The 16495-nt window shown below is 50.8% G+C and overlaps 1 protein-coding gene across 3 annotated transcripts in view; it reads left to right on the top strand.

The window, feature by feature from the left end:
• dcbld1 (discoidin, CUB and LCCL domain containing 1) overlaps nucleotides 1-16175 on the top strand; it is a 29747-nt gene extending 13572 nt beyond the window's left edge. For 2 of the 3 annotated variants that reach the window (XM_064340319.1, XM_064340321.1), the window contains exons 6-15: nucleotides 1749-1882; nucleotides 5153-5193; nucleotides 6951-7151; nucleotides 9066-9187; nucleotides 9384-9531; nucleotides 10275-10382; nucleotides 10474-10558; nucleotides 11346-11395; nucleotides 12416-12535; nucleotides 13917-16175. In XM_064340319.1, coding sequence (XP_064196389.1) covers nucleotides 1749-1882; nucleotides 5153-5193; nucleotides 6951-7151; nucleotides 9066-9187; nucleotides 9384-9531; nucleotides 10275-10382; nucleotides 10474-10558; nucleotides 11346-11395; nucleotides 12416-12535; nucleotides 13917-14446 — 1539 coding nt within the window. In that variant the 3' untranslated portion in view covers nucleotides 14447-16175. The remainder of the gene's footprint in view (nucleotides 1-1748; nucleotides 1883-5152; nucleotides 5194-6950; nucleotides 7152-9065; nucleotides 9188-9383; nucleotides 9532-10274; nucleotides 10383-10473; nucleotides 10559-11345; nucleotides 11396-12415; nucleotides 12536-13916) is intronic. The other variant, XM_064340320.1, reaches the window with a different exon arrangement.
• Nucleotides 16176-16495: the final 320 nt, after the last annotated feature.

The following is a 16495-nucleotide window of genomic DNA, read 5'->3' as shown; positions in this document are numbered from 1 at the left end:
GATGTTTTAAAATGGATTTGGTCAATGGATTTGGTCTTTCTTTTATTGATTCTGTATTGGAGAAGCAGAGCAAAGAATGATTGTGATTGCTAAATGCCACTTTTAACTTGTGTAAGAAACCCTGATAAGCCAGGGAAATCTCCTGTCCAGAAGAGAATTGGACTAGGTGGCAGAAATCTGATCCAACCACTGCAACTTCGAACCCCCCACAGTAATCTGGCACAAGCCCCTGATTGGTTGGAAGACCACAACTGGGCCATGGCTGGCAAAGCATTGAAGACATGTCATGTGACAGCGATGCAGAATTCTTTTATTTATGATCACCTGGCAGTTTATATGTCATTGGGTTAATGAGGCAGTTAAATCTGAATTGGGACCAGCTGTTTTGACAGATAAGGACAAAGTATCCACTGTTACCCCCGTCCGTGAGTTCCAGAAGCTGCCCTGCTAATGGGCCCCAAAACCTGCCTCACATCACCGGAACGCTAATGTGCGGTCGACCCCCTTCACACGGTAACGGCGGCGCGGTGCTTCATGCACTTAATTAGAAAACTGGTCGTCCTTCCAAATTAGTGGGGCAATGCGTCTATTCACCGAACGTCTACAGAACGATCACCACCGGTTTTCCTCGTCCTGTAAATCTAGCGGAGTTAAGGCTACTCGATTCCGACCCTCTTCGTTACGTCACCGTGGAGAGCTGGTTGTATGTGGAGTGTTTGTGAATTCTCTGAGTTTACGGCCGCTTTCTATTGTCCAAACCCGTGGAGATTTAAGCTATTTACTGGGGACGGTCTCTATTCACAGCACCGTAATTATTATTGTTTATTACAGCGCATAACTCCCCTTCCCGATATAGGAAATGACTGGGCTGTTAGACTGTTAGGCTGTTTAAGTGCTAAGTTAGTCGCTAGGTCTGCTCTTTATGAAATGAAAACACCTCTCTCATACCTGTCTCAGCCCTTAATAGCAGCTGCAGCTCTAAGCCGGCACTTGAAGGCTGTTATTTTGAAGGCATTTTCTTGTAACAAAGTATTGCTTTCTTCAGTGATGTGCTGAGAAGAGAGCATTTAACATTCCTGCTGGCTGCAATTGCTCTTAATTGTTTGTTCCTGAATGAAATCATAATACAGATTTTTATCGTTTTAATTTAATTAAGCCTTACGTAAAGCTGAACTTAACCCTCTGTTTTTTTATTGCTGAAATGCACTGAAAAGTGTACTGTAGGCTGTATTGGAGACAAAGACATACGGCAGCACTAGGAACGAGAAGTAGCGTCGTCTGTCATCTGGTGAATTGTTGGCTCGTTGGGCTTTGTCACTTGGATGTGAAATCTCCGAATGTGACAGGATTGAAATATAGTTATGAGCAGCCTCCTCTTCCGAGGCAGCGATCCGGACCGCGTCGCATCACAAATCAAATCCTGCTCTTTGTCCCGTACATCCTGGGACGCCACCGGCTTTGAGCAGAACGCTGCCATTTCTCTTGCAATTTGTTCCATGTCTTTAAAAATATTAATAGACATTTTTGAAATAAAACTTTTTTTTTTTTAACAAAACATTAATTCCAGTTTGGCTTAATTTATGGAAATGGGAAGCTTTGTGGGCTTTGCTAATGTGAATGCGGTGGTTCGCGAGCCGTGGTTGTAAAGTTTTAAGAGGCGTACGCGCGTCACCGCTGGCTGGGGACCCACCTGCCTTTTGTCTGCGGTCCTTTCGGTCCGTAATGAACCCGGCCCTCTCTCGTTTCAGACGTCCGTCCTGTGCAAAGCGGCCGTCCACGCGGGCGTCATCCTGGACGAGGTGGGCGGGGCCGTAACGGTGGAGCAGCACAAAGGCCGCAGTCACTACGCCGCCGCCAGAGCCAACGGGATCCAGTCCAAAGAGTGAGTGCCCCTGGAGCCCTTGCGTCACGCTTGGCTACCTCCCCACTCTTCACACGCCAATCAGCTCTATGTAAAGAAGCTGCTAAATGCGTGCTTCTCTTCTGTCTTAGCTTAGGGTAGGTATACTCACCAGTAAGCATGTGTCGTAATATTCTTTGGCTGTTAAATCAGGCTAGTCAGCAGAGATTAGGGAAAAGCCTAACCACTGTTTCCATCTGATTATGCGTCTACTCCCCCACTGGACCCCACATTAAATATTTTTCATTTTTGAGTGTGAGGAAATAGTACATTTTGTATCTGAGGAAATAGCTTTGGCTAGAACGCCTATAAGCCACCCAGTGTGTGCGGTTGTGGTAAAGGTTTTGGTCTTCAGAATAGCAGTTTTGTATGATAAATGTGTTTCACGTTAGTTGCACGGAGAGGAGACTTCAGAACGGTAAAACAAAACGGACGAGAAAAACAAATCTGCGGTGTGAACGAATGCGCTTTTGAGTCATTAGGACGGCCGCACCTCCTCATGCAGCTTAATACTCCGTCATGGTGAGCTGGGTTTAAAATCACAGGCTGGTCTTGCTTTCCGTCGTTCGTACCTGGGTTTAAAATAAAGAGCTGGTTCTGTTCGTCGTCATACTGAGCGGTGTTCTCTATAAGAGACTGACTGAACCCTCTCATATGGAGCTTAGTTGTACGTGAAGGACTCGGTCCTGCTTTCTTGTCATGTCTGGCTGGCTTTGTGTAAAATGTGCTCCTGCCCTCCGTCACACTACGCCAGTTTCAAATAAAGGACCCGAAGCCGCGACTGACCTTGGGACCGGTTTCGCCGTCGCACCGCGTTTTTGTCGCGGGCCGCCATCTTGGCTGCAGTTCCTGTGATGAATTGGCTGAACCCAGGCTAATGCCCGAGACACTCTGTCAGGGTAATGGCAATCACTGAGATTTATAGGGGCCCCCAGAAGTGTAGAGTAAGAGGAAAAAAAATGGCGTCTGTCATGCATTATCGACTGTTGCTGTGCCATATATTCATGTAATTTGGTGATGCGTGGCAGTCATATTTAGAGGTTATAATCCTTGTCGGGGGGATTTGAAATTATTGGTATGGAACCGTAAGGAGATGGTCATAATTCATTCTGGGGGTCCTGTATGTAGACCATGAACGGGACATCGTGCTGAGATTATGAATGTTAATGCAATGTGATATATAAGATATTCAGAGAGCCCTCAGAGCAGAGGCATGAACTTCAGCAATGAGAGTAAAAGCTGTTTAGAGTAACTTCTCCAGTTATGACAAAACGCAAATGCGAAATAAGGAATGTATTCATTTCGCATAATGTTTTTTGTGCTGGGGCTCTTGATTGATTTTCCCATGAGGCATATCTGACACTGAATTCGAGTGAACCTTTCATCAGAAGCACGCGTCTCCGCTGGCCCCCGCCGAGCACCAGCAAGAAATCCGTTCCCCGGTTCCGACGACGCCTTCCTTCCCGCCAAGCGGGCGCGGGCAGAAACCGCACGCACGCGGACCGCCAGCTCGCACGCCGCCGTTTCCCGGCGCTGCCAGCTGGCTGTCATTAACGCCGCCGTGGGGGGAGCGTCTGTCTCCAAAAGTGTCACCGAGAGCCGGCTGGGTGTTCTTCCCCGGTCCCCCGGGCCCCGTGGCAACAGGAGAGGCGCGTCATTTTTAGCACCGGTCCTCCAGACTTTCTGCTCTGGCTCGGCGTGCCAGTTTTCCCCCAAAAGCTCAGAGGTTCCAGAGAGAAACTGAGGCGGCGGTTCAGTCTAAATATAGCCCCAGCACATTTCACGCTCAACGGTGGAATATGTTTTTGATCTTTTAAGCACTGCAAGCTCGGCAGTTTCTGAATTAAATTAAATTGGTCACGTGCGAGGGACGAGGCCCGTTGGTTTCAGCTGGGGTCTGTGGAAAGTTGTGCGTGATTCTGGAACCTTCTCATTCCGGCAGCTTGAGGCCAACAGGACTTTGATTCGGGGACGCTTTTCTCCGAAGGCGCGTAGCACCACATGCGTTTATGATAGCTGTAAGCTCGCATAAAGGGCTGTAGTCAATAATTAATGGACAAGCCCATTCGTTACATGAAATAAACCATGAAGATCACAGGGACGCAGTCGTGGGTTGTCGCCCTGTGGGTCCTTCTAGAACAGGGCTAAACTGCTTTAAGGACTGATAAATATGTATTTTTGTAGTGTCACGCATCGTGGATGGGATTTGAATTTGCCAAAATAAAATCACAAACGTGTGTAAAACCGTTTCTTTTTAGAAAATGTATGGGGAAAACGTACTCTGGCCACATGCCTATTGATTTGAGAATGTCACTGGAAGATTGAAATGACCTCTTAGGAGTTTAAGGGCGGACTGCCACAAGACAGCTAGAGGTAATTTCTAATTGTCATCCAAATAAGACACTTTCAACCTGACCTGTGCTACTGGGGGGTGCGGGTTGATCTGTGTGAGCGCTTTGCGTTCACCGTGATATCTTTACAGTATTTTAGCGAGCGGTATGTGTGAAATGCAGAAACTGTTGTCTGTCCTCAAACCGCGTTCAGAGAAGTTTGATATCTTTCCGGAAAGCTCCAGCGCTTTTCCGTTCAACAGGAGCAGAAGAGATCTGTCCGTCCGATCAGAACGGCATTACCAATTTGTTGTTTGAACAAAACATTTCCTCCTTTTTTATTTTAAATGTGTCATTTAGATCTGATTATCGTATTATATTTATGTTTATGTATGAAACACTATTGAAAGGAAATACCAGTTGTTTCTCTCTGCCTTTCCCTGGTTCTCTCTCACGGTGTCTCTTGCTCTCTGCAGTGCAGTATAGCTTTCTTTGCTAACAGATGATGGTTATGGTGAAGGCTGCACCCTTTTTGAAATTAAACGCTTGTTCAGGAAGTGATGTAAAAAGTGATTACTGTTTTTCGGTAATGGCATCCTTAAACCCCTGCTTGGCTCCATGTAATTAACACTGTCTCCCACCCCCGCCCCCTCAAACGGCTGGTTTCCTTGCCCCCCCCCCTTGTAGTAGAAAAGACACTAAAGAGGGGGTGTAGGAGGGCACCGCAGACAAAGCACCGGGCCCACCAGAGCTCTGGGGTGGGGCTGGGATAGGGGGTCCGACAATGGGGGGAAGGGGGGTGGGACTCCCTTGTGTCCCATTGGGCATTGTGTCTCAAAGGGAAATGGCCCTCAATTCATCACTGTAATTGTAATCGCTGATCCTAACAGCCCTTCGCTGATTGATTTATTCTGTCTTTCAGCGGCTCCCTGTCCGACACCCTCTTCACGTTCGTCACTGATGGTAAGGACCTTTCCCCCCCCATCCGCCATTTCCGCCAAGTTCTATGTCATGCCAACGCAGCGTTGTACATTCCAAGACAAGTTTAGTACTGGTTTCGTATCATTTCCACTATTCACAGTGAATTTGCTGTGTTAATTTGTGCTGCTTGTTAGCTACTGAATGTTTTCAGGCCTGTTGTGTAGGTTTGTTGAGTAATTCCCCAAACGGCCGGTCACTGCGAGAAATGAAAGTCGGTTTAGCCCTTTTGCCGCTTGTGGGTGGCGTGGGAATATCTTATCTGCGGAGTGTTTGTTCACGCCTGTGAGTTTGACTCAGAGTTCACCAGGTCTACCTGCGCTGACAGGTTGGGTCTGTTTCTCTGGACGGTTCTGGACGTTCCAGAACAGGCAGAAGTGGGAGTAATCCTACAGGATGCTCGAAGGGTTATAGATGGCACGTGTCATTTGTGTTAATGTCTTTATTGTCTGTTATTGTTATTGTTGTGTATATTTGGCACACACTGGTACTTTAAACCTCCCAGGTTACATACGGCCTCAGTTCTTGTTTGAAGGTGATTGTTTGTATAGTCATGATTCACGTGATATTTCAGCTACTTCATTCTTAGTATAAAGAAGCAATGTAAGATTTATGATTAGTGATCACTTTGCTACTAATTGAGTCTCATCTCAAGGATTTATGGCCATATAGACACACATGAGAGTCAAGATATCAAATGAACTTAAGTATGGATGTCAGTGTAACTGTGAAGTGTTGGTGTCGGTGAAAGTATATTTTGTTTCAGTGTTTGAGGTAATCCAGATGAGAGGAGGATTTTTAAATGGAAAGGAGTTTGGGTGGCTCAAGGGGACGGGAAGAGACGGAGAACTGGATGTTGGCAGTGACTGCTCATCGAGCTGAGGGAGAGCTCTTCTGCACAGAAAGGGAGTGATGTCTTGCTAGTGTTCAGGGAACAGGGGAGTCTTTTTTTCTTCCCCGTCAGCTTTCAGCAGATGAACATTCGGCCCGATCGATCCGGCCCTCCTTCCCTCCCCATCCAATTTGTCGAGCCGGCTGCGGCGTTCAGGGGGGGCTGACTTTGACAAACACCGCCATTACATCATTTCCCTGGACCTCGCTCTGCACAGACCTCCCAAACCCCAAAACTGTCAATGCAGAGCACTTCACTGAAGAGCTTTTCATTAGCTTTCTGTCAGGGCAGTGCTCTCTCAATACATACAGATGGATGATTCTGATTATGTCTGAATGAAACAGTTGTGACAGATTCTCATAGCAGTTATTCTTCTTTTTTTTTATGAATCGATCATATTTTTATCCAAGCTTGTGGTCATGTGACTCTCCAGGCTAGGGCTGGCCGCTCTTATTATGTCTTTTTCTTTCTTTCTAAAGGAAGTGGGTGTGGGAAAGATGGGGGTCATATTTCCCCAGTGTTTTTAATGTCTTTGTGCTCTGACTGCATGTGACTTCAGTTACCATGACAGATGTTTGGTTTAAAAAAAAAAATTTATTTACAAAGAGACTTCTCCTGTCAAGTCGATGCGAGCCACAAGGGTGAATTATTGCTGGCGCATGCATGTCCTTAAGCAATAACGAACCTAAAAAAAAACCTGTGTGGGGAAACGACTTGTAGCCTTTTCAGGCTGCACAATTGTGGTTTTGAGGCCGGTACAAAGGTAGACATGCCCGAGCCACAGAGCCAGGTGTAGCCAGGTAACTTTACGACATCCTGACCCGCCCCGCCCCGCTCTTTCCCTCTGTAGACTTGAAGAAGCAGACGACGTTGCGTCCCGTGTCGGTGAACGCCAGCTCCTGGTGCCCGAGATTCGCGGAAGCGTGGTGCTCGCGCGACTGGTCCCCCAACGGCACCCTCCCGGACACCGGGGGGCGCACGTGGGCGCCCGAACACAACGACCGCAAGCAGTGGCTCCAGCTGGACCTGGGGGAGAAGAAGAAAATCACGGGTGAGCCTCTTCCTGCCGATCTAGGCCCTGCCGCTAGGTCACCTGGCCGCTAGGTCACCTGGCCGTGACCTCTTGCCCCAGGGAGTTATGGGAAACGACCGGCGCGGGTAACTTTCTCCGCTGAAGCCTGGATGAACGGCCTTGCTTATTCAGCTGCAGGGCATATTTCAGTAGGCGAGCGTAATTAAGTCGAACCTCCGGGCATTCCTGGCTGGGGCTTAAAGGATCAATGAAAGGGCTCGCCGTGGATTCCCTCGCTTCGCCGCGGCAGTAGTTTCAACCGTTAAACGCCAGCGTTTCACACGGCTCTGCCCCAGAAGGAGGGAGGTGATTGGATTAGATATGAGCTACCCCCTCCACACCCTCCCCCCCCCCCAGCTCTCATATCTGCATCCTCATTACAGTTCACGGCCGTTACGCAACAGCAAAGAATGGCCCACTGTTTCGCAAGCGAGGAAGGGAATCACCACCAAAGGGCGTTTAAATATAGGAGCGCGCCGGACGCGGGTTATTTTGAGCACGGCGCGTACGGTCAGCCGGCCCCCGAGCCGATTTCACGCCGCCCGAGCGCGCGTCAGGACGCTCGCCCCCCCCCCCAGCCGAGAGAATGTCCGCTTTGTGCCGCGGTTTTTGGGAAAATCGAGGGGTTCGGAGAACGTTGTGATTTGGAATGCAGGTCCTGGAAAAAGGAGGCACTGTTATCGCCGAGGAGCCGTTGTTGAGCGATAGCGTTCGCGGCGGCGCGAGCGAAGAATGCGGGCCTTTCACGGACGGAAGGTCGTCTCCCCCCCCCCCCCCCCGCCCCCCCCCGATTCAGGCCATGCAAATTTCAGCCGGTTTGTTGTTTCTGTTGTCAATGGGTAAACAGAGGGCGATTTAAGAGAGTTTTGAGCATGTGCTTTTCACAGTAAAAAGCATGTGGTTGAACAATTTGTCATGAACACGCAAGATACCTTGCGTAACCTAAAGATGAGATGGAATAAGCGTATGTGTATGACTACATTGGGAGAATTTGTTATTACAACAATTACCAGGTTTTCCATTTGAAATGATGAATTTTTCTTCAAAATTCTAAGCCAGCATTCTAGAACTCCTTTGCTTTCTATTACCAGTAGTGATTGTTACGGCATTAGTTCTAACAATCAGCATTAGAATGTTCGGTTAAGACCTTTCTAATCGCATGTTTGTGATCTTACACTATGAAGGGTTAAACTGCATGAAATGCGCTGACTGTTGGCATCATACTGTGTTTGTTGAAACACTAATAAGCTTAAAGTGATTATTGCACTTTGTGAAAGCTGTTAATCGCGGGTGTGGTTGTCTGTCTGGTTCAAGGAGATAGAAAGATGGTTCTCTAAGCCCTGGGTTTTCAATGGGGGGGTCGGTGGACCCCTGGAGGTCCAAGAAGGTACTGTTGTAGGGGGTTCCTGGCCAGACTTGATATACAATGATAATACATAGATTTGGGGAAATACTTCAAAATATAAAACTTTTTTTAAATTTTATGATGGGGGTCCCCTGGATGCCTTTGAGCCTGGGTGGGGGTCCCAGGTTGAAACCCCTGCTCTAAGCTGATGAGGGAGGCTCTCTCTCTCTCTCTTCTCAGACATGGCACTCTCCCGCCGCACTGCGGGTCCGCCACACCGTCGCTCTGTTTATATCCCTCTGGCCCCGCGCCACTGAACTACCCGCCACAAAAATGCGCCGAGTCGCCACGTGCGGCGGGGGCCCTGATTGGCCGCAGGCATTTCCCGGCTCCGCCCTCCCTGCCGCGCGTCGCTGAGCTGGCGAATCGCGTCTGCGTCCCTGTTCCTGCGTTTCCAGACAAAACCACATACGCATAGGCAAAGCGGTATCACACCACAGTGTGTCGCAATGTTTTATAGTTTATCTTGCCATTGCTGCTTTCTACAGGGATCATAACCACAGGCTCGACTCTCCTGGAGTTCGACTACTACGTTCGGAGTTACAAGATCGAGTACAAGGAGAGAAACCGCTGGAAGACGTACATGCAGAACAACAGCTCAGACTACATGGTAAGCAACAAATCCTGTTCGTTCCGTTTTAGTTGTCATGGTGATTGTTCTCACTTGATTTAAGTTTGTTTGATGGACATGTAATGGTATCTACCATAGGTCTCACTGGAAAAATTTATAGACAGGAAGTGTGAATGTTGATATGTCATGCTGGTTCAGTCGAGCCCGTCACCCTCCACCCCCCGGCTGTCTCTAGGTGTTTGAGGGGAACGTGGACAGCCTCCACACGGTGCGGAACACCTTCCACCCGCCCATCGTAGCGCGCTTCCTGCGCGTCGTCCCCTACGCCTGGAACCAGAAGATCGCCCTGAGAGTGGAGCTGCTGGGCTGCCCCTATGTCAGAGGTCAGGGTCACACGCCCCCCCACACCCCCCCTACATACGCACCTCTGTCTCCCCCCCCACACACACACACACACACAGACACACTCATCCTCCCTATATACGCACCCACCCCCCCACAAAAACACACACACATGCTCATCCCCTGTATACTACACACACACAAACACACGCTCATCCACCATACATGTGCAACCAACCCCTCGCCACACACAATTACCCCCATATATACACCATACACCCCCGCCGCACATGCACATGCACACACACACTCGCTCACACACACTCACTTACACTTGCACTTGCTTACACACAATCTCTCACACATGCACAATCACTCACTCACTCTCAGACTCACACACACACACACACACACACACACAGCTTAAATTGACTGTTACAGCAGAACGAGCTCTTCCTGGCCCAGCCTCCGTGCCCCAGCAGGCCGCGGGGCTCTGTATCGAGCTGCTCTCTCTCTCTCTCCGAGCCATCAGGGCTTAACCACAGCCGTGTCAGTGGCTGTCAGCCAGAGGTGCGAATTAGAAAAATCACACTTCATCCCTGCTTTGGCCAGCTGGAGTAACACCATCACTGGCATCCACAGCCAGCTTTGAATGATATCCATGAGGCTCAGGCCTGTCCCACACAATCTCCATCAAGGGTGGGGGGGGGAATGCAATTATCCTGTCATGCCTTGAGCTTCCTGTCCAATACCCCTACCCCCACCCCCCTCTCTCTGCCCACAGCGAACCTGTCCTCCCAGATCATCCCCCTGGAGACCGTGCGGCCAAAATCCAGCCGCCCCAGGGAGGACGAGCAGACGACCCAGCCCGTGACCTCTCAGGCTGACATAGGTACGTGTTCGCAGGTGCATGCTGGGAGATTCTATTCCGTGTTTCGTTCCCCTTCCTTCATTGTGACTGACGCGTGGCGTTGTTTCCCCAGTGCAACTGGCCATCATCATCGCCTCCACCGTGGTGGGCGTGCTGCTGGTCGTGGTGGGAATCTGCGTTTTCAAGAGCCTGCAGAAGTGAGTGAGAATCTGCCTCGTTCATCCTCACGCCGAATCATACATTTACTGCTGCTTCTCACGCTAGCTAGTTAGCCTGTGAAGGTCGTTCGTTACACGTACAGCTTCGTTTAGAAGATAATGCCGTAAGTGATGCGGTCGGACAGAAACGGGGCCGTCGGCTTTTAGATAGCCGTAAATCATTACTGGCTGCTTCCTGGCACGGTGAAATCCCACGAGTGACTGGAACTGGGATTGATAAAGAGTTATCTGTGCTTGGGCTCTGTTCCTGAGGACAGGGTCACGAGTGTGTGCCTGTTATCTGTCCCGGCAGAGAGAGAGAGAGAGAGGGAGAGACACACACACACAGCTGTGCGTCAAAGAGTGTGTGTGTGTGTGTGTGTGTGTGTGTGTGTCTGGCCCTGATAAACGGACAGACCCCTCTGGTGTGTCGTGGGGTGATTGAAAACGCACCACGCACACGCGCGGACCTGCGTCATTAATCCTCCCATATCGGCCTCTGCTGTTCGGGGGAATGTAAAGGATTGGGCTTGGGGGGAGGGGGTCAAAGGTCAGGGTCAGGAGATGGGGGTCAGCTGACACAACCCCCGCGAGAGTGAGAGCGAAGGGAGGGGGAGGTGTGGGGGGGGGTCAGTGATGAACGAGATCAGAGAGGCGCGGCGGGAACAATGGGGAGAACCCCCCCCACCCATCACCCCCCACCCCCCAAACCCCACCCCCCCCAGCCTCGATAAACCCGCAGCGCTGCCTCCGGATCTCACGCTCTCATCCATCACCGTCTCCGCAGGAAGAAGACAAAGGAGACGCCGTACGGGGCCGCAGACGCACAGGAAACAGGTACGCTAGGACACCGCGCTCCGCACCTGTGCCGTCGCCCGGGAAACCCGCCAACCGCGCATACATGGGATTCTGTAGCGCACTCCACACCACTTGAGCACAAACTGAAGCACGCTTGATTGTGCTGCCCCCCCCTCCCCCAACAGAAAACTCACGTTTTCCTAGTTGTTCTGGGAAAAGGTATTTAATTGGCTGATGCTTTTACCCAGTGTGAGGTGTGTAGTGTTCAGGTGCTCTGATATGTGCCAGGTGGTGCATGCAAACAAACACAAGCAGCATTGCAGACAGAAAACTTAAACTCTGTTATGCTGTGAAGCCATTTGGTCAATATTACACAGCAGGTTCATGTTTGGCACCCACAGTGATAGGGATTTAACAGCCTTTTCTTTGTAGTTCACCTTTTAGCATTGTGGCCATGTAGAAGAATCCCTTCCACAGTACACGGCTGAATAGGCCAGTGAGTTGTGTGTGTGTGTGTGTGTGTGATTGAATGTGAGAGACAGGCAGGAGCAGTCAGGCTTGGGCTTGTCCCAAAGTCAGACACGCTCCAACAAGCACAGCAGGCGAGCCCTCAAGAGCAGGCCCCACAGACAGCTTCTACCCACCCCCCCCCCCCGTCCTACCTGTCCTCTGGCCAGAAACGCAGACTTGCCTTAACCTCATCCCTCCCCAGGAAAGAAAAAGCAAAGACGCAGACGCATCAGTGTGTGACACAGCTGAGCATAGAGACCTGAGGTCTGTGTCTCTGGGGGGCTTTCTGAGTAAGACTGGTGGAAATGTAGGAGACACAGTCTGTGTTACTCTCTGTGTCTGGTCTGAGTAACGCTTCGTAAATAGAGACAGCTGTACATTGAAGTTCCTCATCGTCTCTACTTCCTGCCTACATCTTGGCCAGAGTTCTTAATTCTCCCAAAATGGAGTTTACGTGGGTCTGTCCTGTCGTGTTTTCAACAGGAAAACAGTGTGGAAGGGGGATGTGTCTGTAGACTAACCCTGTTTACCCCCCCCCCCTCCCCTCAGCAGGCTGCTGGAAGCAGATACAGCCATTCTCCCGTCACCAGTCCACAGAGTTCACCATCAGCTACAGCTCTGAGAAGGACCCCGTGCAGAAGCTGGACTTGGTCACCAGCACCATGGCGGGTGAGTCCCCACAGCGCCATCTTTAAAAACACACAGGCTCCCCTAGCTCTGCCTTCTCTGCGACGATTAGCATTTAGCTTCGCCTGAATAGATACAGCACCTTGCATAGCTGCACAATACTCCATACTGCAGGCCCGAATACTTTTATTGGCCTACACTTCCTTCCTCTGGGCGAATGGTTGGGGAACTGGGCTTGTAACTCAAAGATTATGGGTTTGATTCCCTCATGGGGACTCTGCTGTTGTACCCTTGAGTGCGGTACTTAACCCAAATTACTTAAGGAAAAATATCCTGCAGTTTAAATGGATCACATGAGAAAATGTCATTTGAGTCCATCTGTTCAAAAGCGTCTTGCTAAATGACACCCAGAATTTTAGCCAGCACTTTAAACGGAGTCAAGCTGAACTCCACTATGGCTGAGAGTTTGAAATGCCCACTGCGGGCTCTTATTTGTAAATGATGTGCGATTATGCGTTAATTGGAGAGGATTTGAGGGTTGCATCAAAAGAGCCGAGTGGCAGTGCTCAGCAGGGGGGGGAGACTAATCCTGCATTTGGGAAAGTCTTTTATGAACCGAAGAAATGTCTGAAAACCAGCTGAGCGCCAGCAAAAAGCGGAATGGGTCCACCGCTGTCTAGTGCGGGGGCCTTTAATCACACCCACACACAGATCCAGGTCATTTAACGTTCACTTAACAGAGGACACCCACAGTTTGCCGTCCCCCAAAAAAAGACTCATTAAAATCTGAAGCATATCGAAACTAATCTCCTTTTTCCAACCGCTCTTAATGAAAGCCTACTGTGTGCTCGATGGAGAAATGCTCAGCCTGATTTTAGCCCTGTAAAGCTTGAAGAACTTTAGTTAGTGCTTTAGTGGTGTGACACATACATCTATAAAATGCCATGGACCAGGTCTGGCACAGCTGCTCATATAACTCTGAATTGCACATATGTTCTCCGACAGAAGAGCTGCCAAACCCTGTTCCTGGAGATCTACCATCTTGTAGGTTTTCACTCAAACAAAGCTCACCTTATTCAACAGCTAGAGATCTTATTGAGCTGCTAATTTGTTGAAGCAGTTGTGCCAAATTAGGGTTGGAGTGAGAACCTACAGGACAGTAGATCCCCAGGAACAGGGTTGGACTACTCAACTCCAGGGCTGCTCAACTCCAGGTATTTACTTAAACCTTGCACTACATCACCTGATTTCATTAATGAACTTACTTGCTTCCTGAACCAAGGAGGTAAAATAACTAGTAAAATCAGGCAGTGTAGTGCATGACTGGAGGAAATGCTTACAGACACTACGGCCCACAGGACGTGCAGTTGAGTAGGGCTGCTGTAAGTGGCTGTGGATGAGCCTGGTCCCCTGTGTGCCGCAGAGTACCAGCAGCCCCTGATGATCGGGACGGGTACGGTGGCCCGGAAGGGCTCCACGTTCAGGCCCATGGACACGGAGGCCAAGGACGAGGCCGCCGCCGACCCCGCCGCCGCGCACTACGACTACCTGCACACGGCCAACCAGTACGCCCTGCCCCTGACCAATCAGGAGCCGGAGTACGCCACGCCCATCATCGAGCGCCACACCTTCCGGAAGGAGGGCTTCATGCCGGACCCCTGCTACAGCGTGCCGGGCGCGGTCCTCAGCAAGACCCCCTCCTTCAAGGCCGTGGACTGCGGGCCCCCCAGGAAGGCGGGGGCCTTCTACCAGACCCCCCAGGTCAAAACGGACCGAGCCAACACCTCGGAGGGCGTCTACGACTGCCCCAAAGCGAGCGCGCCCCCGGCCCAGAACGGGACGGCCGGGGACTACCAGAGGCCCCAGGCCAAGCCGTCGGTGCTGGAGAGCTACTCCTCCCCCAGGGACTGCGTGAAAGCTGGGGGCGCTGTGACCCCGAACCCCGGCGTCTGACCCCCAAAACAGGACACGCTCGCGCTTCGGTCCATCGCGCTGGGTTAACAGGCCCGAGCGACTCTTTCTACCGTAAATAATTTTGTTTGGACCGCGTCCGGCGGCCGGGAGACGCCCGTGTCTGTGCCCGTGGTGTAGCGCCGATCTCCGCGGACAGACTGGAGGTGCAGTTACAAAGCCGCGCGACGGACCACACGTGTGTGTGTGTCTGTCGTTTTTATACGTGGGTCCAGATACGTCGGTTTTTTCACCCCGTGTAAAAATGTTTGAGGGCGTCGGCTTTCTCGAAGGCACACGATGAACGCTTTGAGGGAGGCGGTTGAAGGTTTGTAAAATGCGCTTGGAGCCTAGCGTTTGGGAAATTCCTCGCGTCTCCATACACCGTGACCCGCGATGGCAAGCGCTCACAGGTGAAAGAATCCGTGATCTGGGTGCAGGTCGGGGCACTGCCGAGCCCAGACTAAAGGTTGACTTGCCTTTAATTCTCATTCACTGGGATTTGGGAATTAGCAGCTAAATACCCAGCTAAGAGCGCGATCAGGTCCAGCTTTAACGTCTGCTTCCTTATGTCTTCCAGGGGGCCTGTTAGAAAGGGAAACTCGTATGTGCACCCGAAGCTCTGAATCATCTGTTTTAATAGCTGCCTCCCCAGATATGATTGTGGGGCGGTGATAAAAAAAAAAAAGAGAGAGAGAATCGGAACCGCTCCAGTTGTGGACGGAAAGTGCTAGAAGGGGGGAAGCTTTAAAGCCGGCTAGTTGAGGTGGCGGATTTGTGTCCTCTGTGAGCCTTGAGAGGGGAAGATTTATGCGGCAGAAGTGGCTCTTGCGAGAGAGAGAGAGTGAGAGAGCGAGAGAGAGTGAGTGAGAGAGAGAGAGTGAGACCGAGTGAGAGAGAGAGTGAGCGAGCGAGAGGGGTCTCCGGGAGACGTGATGCACGAGGATTCCCTCTCGATAAAGAGGCTGAAATGAGCCGTGTCGCGGGGTTGCGGTCGAAGTGCGCTCAGCGGTGCAGGTGACCGAGGCGCAGCTGGCCGACCGCGCAGGGCTCCGGTCCGACATCCGCCGCTCGTTTAAAATCCCGTAAAACAGGAGACGGGACCGAGTCAGCCAGGAGTCAATCAGAAATACTTTATGGGGTTCCAGGGGAGGGAGGGGTGCTTACTGGACTGCAGAATCACAGCTAAAGGAAAGCTGCTGTTGAGATAATCGGTTCAATCGAACCTTCTCTAGGGCCACCAGCACTTGGTGATGGTATGTCCCATTTTTTATTTTTTATTTTATTTTAAATGGAGGTGAAGACCGAGCCATGTTAAATGGTACCTTATCAAAGGTCTAGTTTTTAAACGGCATAATTGTTTGTACATACAGGTGTGCAGTATGCATGTAGATGTATTTAGTCGAGAGGAAAGAAAACCCTGTTTGTTGTCCTGTGCTGTCGACTGTACGAAATGCACCTATGAGCGTGGTGTTGCTGCTGTGTACAGGAGACAGGTCTCGGGACGGACTGAGGACTCTAATTTCTGTGAAATGTTTTGGCGGGGGGGAGGGAGGGAGGGGGATTTAACGACGTCTGTGATTTACACAAAGAGCTCTGCCGCAGACGCTTCTGCGATGACCCTTCTTCCCTCAGTGTTTGGTTTACATTGTTTTCTGAAAGCTGTGCAGTACGTGGGAACCTGAAATAAAAAGAAAAAAAACACAACATGCTGAAAACACATGCGGCGGAGCCTTCTTTGAGTCTTGTGTGAAAACGGTGTCTGGCTTCACACGAGGGCGGGGGGGGGGGGGGAGGAGGTGGGGGGGCGCCTGTTGGTCGGTTTCAGCGTTAGGAGAGTCCTGAAATTCCAGTTCCACTCCAGAGCAGAGCAGGAAGTCACGTGACGGGAGCTTGTGTGCGCGCTGGAATGTGGCGGATCGGTGTCAGTCGCGCGGAGCAACTGATGCCCCGGCCGCACTGTTGTCCGGACCCCCCCAGGCCTCCCGTCCACTAGGGGCAGCAGAGAGGCGGTGGCGACGGCGCGTTTGTGAGCGAGCGCGACCGCAAGTC

Source organism: Anguilla rostrata, chromosome 6 (assembly GCF_018555375.3).
Source record: "Anguilla rostrata isolate EN2019 chromosome 6, ASM1855537v3, whole genome shotgun sequence".
Lineage (NCBI taxonomy): Eukaryota > Metazoa > Chordata > Actinopteri > Anguilliformes > Anguillidae > Anguilla > Anguilla rostrata.
This window is presented reverse-complemented; position numbering and strand designations above follow the sequence as displayed.